The sequence below is a fragment of the Rhagoletis zephyria genome, unplaced genomic scaffold (genome assembly GCF_001687245.7).
Source record: "Rhagoletis zephyria isolate East Lansing unplaced genomic scaffold, Rhagoletis_zephyria_1.1 Rzeph_scaffold_04864, whole genome shotgun sequence".
NCBI lineage: Eukaryota > Metazoa > Arthropoda > Insecta > Diptera > Tephritidae > Rhagoletis > Rhagoletis zephyria.
Window position 1 is genome coordinate 44,947 of NW_016161947.1, and position 2,015 is coordinate 46,961.

General features: G+C 35.6%; 1 protein-coding gene across 1 annotated transcript; it reads right to left on the bottom strand.

Moving 5' to 3' along the window:
• Positions 1-321: 321 nt before the first annotated feature.
• Positions 322-2,009, bottom strand: LOC108371293 (uncharacterized). The gene is made up of 2 exons (XM_017626823.1): positions 1,792-2,009; positions 322-1,731 (listed from the first exon to the last, which is right to left on the bottom strand). Exons 1-2 carry the CDS (start codon positions 1,955-1,957, stop codon positions 995-997), a joined length of 903 nt encoding a protein of 300 aa, XP_017482312.1. The 5' UTR covers positions 1,958-2,009; the 3' UTR covers positions 322-994.
• Between the last annotated feature and the right edge of the window lie 6 nt (positions 2,010-2,015).

Here is a 2,015-nt window from a genome sequence, read left to right on the forward strand (position 1 = left end):
CTTTCCTCCTATCATGGATAAAAATTCGGGAACATTATCCAATAAGGAACCAGGCTTTCGAAAAAAATAAAAATGAGGGTTTGCAGAGCGGGTTTCCCTGATTATAAATCCGAAAACTCCCCCCTCCGGAGGCTTACAGTTTTTACGTAATTTGTAGTGAAAGTTGCCAGCAATGTCGAATTCAACCTCACTTTTTACTTTTTGCGCGATTTTTCGTTTTACAAATTTGTATTATTTATCGAAGTATTGATTTTTAAAACAGTTCTTTAAATATAGAGAAGTTTTATTATATGCATTCCATATACATACAAGTAGTGAAAGGGTATACTGTGATTATGTGCCTTATTTGTGGTGTTCTTTTCTTTTAAAACGTATGGTAACACACATTTGCTCTTGCTGTCGGCCATTATTTCTTTTTGTTTATGAAATGTGGAAAAATTTCTATACACATTTATAAACGCGTTTTACTTAATTAATTATGTATAATTAAAGTGTTACAAACGCATGCGAACATTTTAAGGGTAGCATATTACTATAAATATAAGTGAAAAGTGGCCTTTTAAATTAAAATTTTGTGATAGTAGTCGGGATACTTTAACAACAAATTACTTAAATACTATTAGCAGCAACATTGTGAAAGTTATAAATTCATTAATAATATAAATATCCCCACCGAGTTGTATAAAAAAAATCCGTATACTTTGAAGGATATAGCTATTGGTTCCGTGATGGAAATCTCAGCTTTCGAATTTTCTCCTCCCAAATTGGTGGGGAAAATGCTATTCCCTTTGTTAATTATTCGAGGATTTCTCTATCGGGAGAATTGGAGAACAACATACCGATACTCCGATTCGTATCAAAATTGGACGAACGACGGATTCTAGTATAGGTGAGTATAATTTTTGTAAAACTCCTTCAGCTTCGACATCACTCCGAATGTTCGTACAGTTACGCCGGATTACAGCATAGGGCGTAAATGTGAATCAAATGTAAATCACACTCTCTCAATGCTTATATCATTTTTTACGACTCCTTCATAAGATGAACTTGTTTGATTTTCACTTTGCTGCGCCAACTCTTCTTGCATTATAAGTTTAGCTACTGCAAATTTGATCAGTGATTGCCTTCGCGGTGTGAGCTTTTTGATGCTGCTAGCATACCCAAGAAATGTTAAATCAATTCCATCGAAACTTCTCCCCAACAAAGGATCAATAAAATTCTCGTGCTCAACCGATGCGATACTCTTCGGGGAGGAATTTTGAAGGTTTTCTCTAGTATCTGATTCATCAATTTCTTGATCCCAACCAACTGATGAAGTATTTGCGTACTCTGACACGGCATTAGCAACTGCTTGATAAGATTCGTCGTCCACCTCTTCTAAGACATCCTCATCAATCTCACCTTTGATGTTTTTATCTATTATTTGTGGTTGGACAGTGTCATTTTTGATAAACTCTTCGCCTTTTAAATGCTCTTCTGTTCGGTTCTTTACTCTATTATTTTCTAATCTTGCGCGATCTCTTAGTCTTCTAAATTTCTTCGTGGACCTTAAAAACAGGCTCTCATCGCCATTATGATAGGTGTGCAACACATAGGTCTTAAAGTATTCCATGTGTCCTGACCACCGCCATGATTTGTAACGTGCCTCGTATTTATTGCTTGTCGTACCACTGCGAAGATATTTGGAATAACAATCTTTCAAGGTTCGCCATCTTTTTTTCGTGTCATCGACTACGGAAATATGATTATTTTGATATAAAAAGTAGTATGTATTATGAAAATTTCAAATACCTGTAACTTTAAGATCTGATGGTAAACGTTCTGTGAGAGATACCCACGCTTCCTCTTTTTCGAAGTCCTTCCCACGCGCAGCGACCTTGTCGTACAGAACGGGATAGTGTTTTATTTCTTCGATCAACTTTTCGGTAAATGTTATCATTTCAGCTGTGTCCAACATTTTGAGTATTCGATTGGCTTTATTTAAAAAAAATTAATTGAAGCGACGAACACCACAG

Excerpts from the sequence above, each read along its gene's own strand:
- LOC108371293 (XM_017626823.1), bottom strand. The coding sequence starts at position 1,957 with ATGTTGGACACAGCTGAAATGATAACATTTACCGAAAAGTTGATCGAA. Across the intron at positions 1,732-1,791 it reads ATCAGATCTTAAAGTTACAG|TCGATGACACGAAAAAAAGA; the intron begins GTATTTGAAATT and ends ATATTTCCGTAG.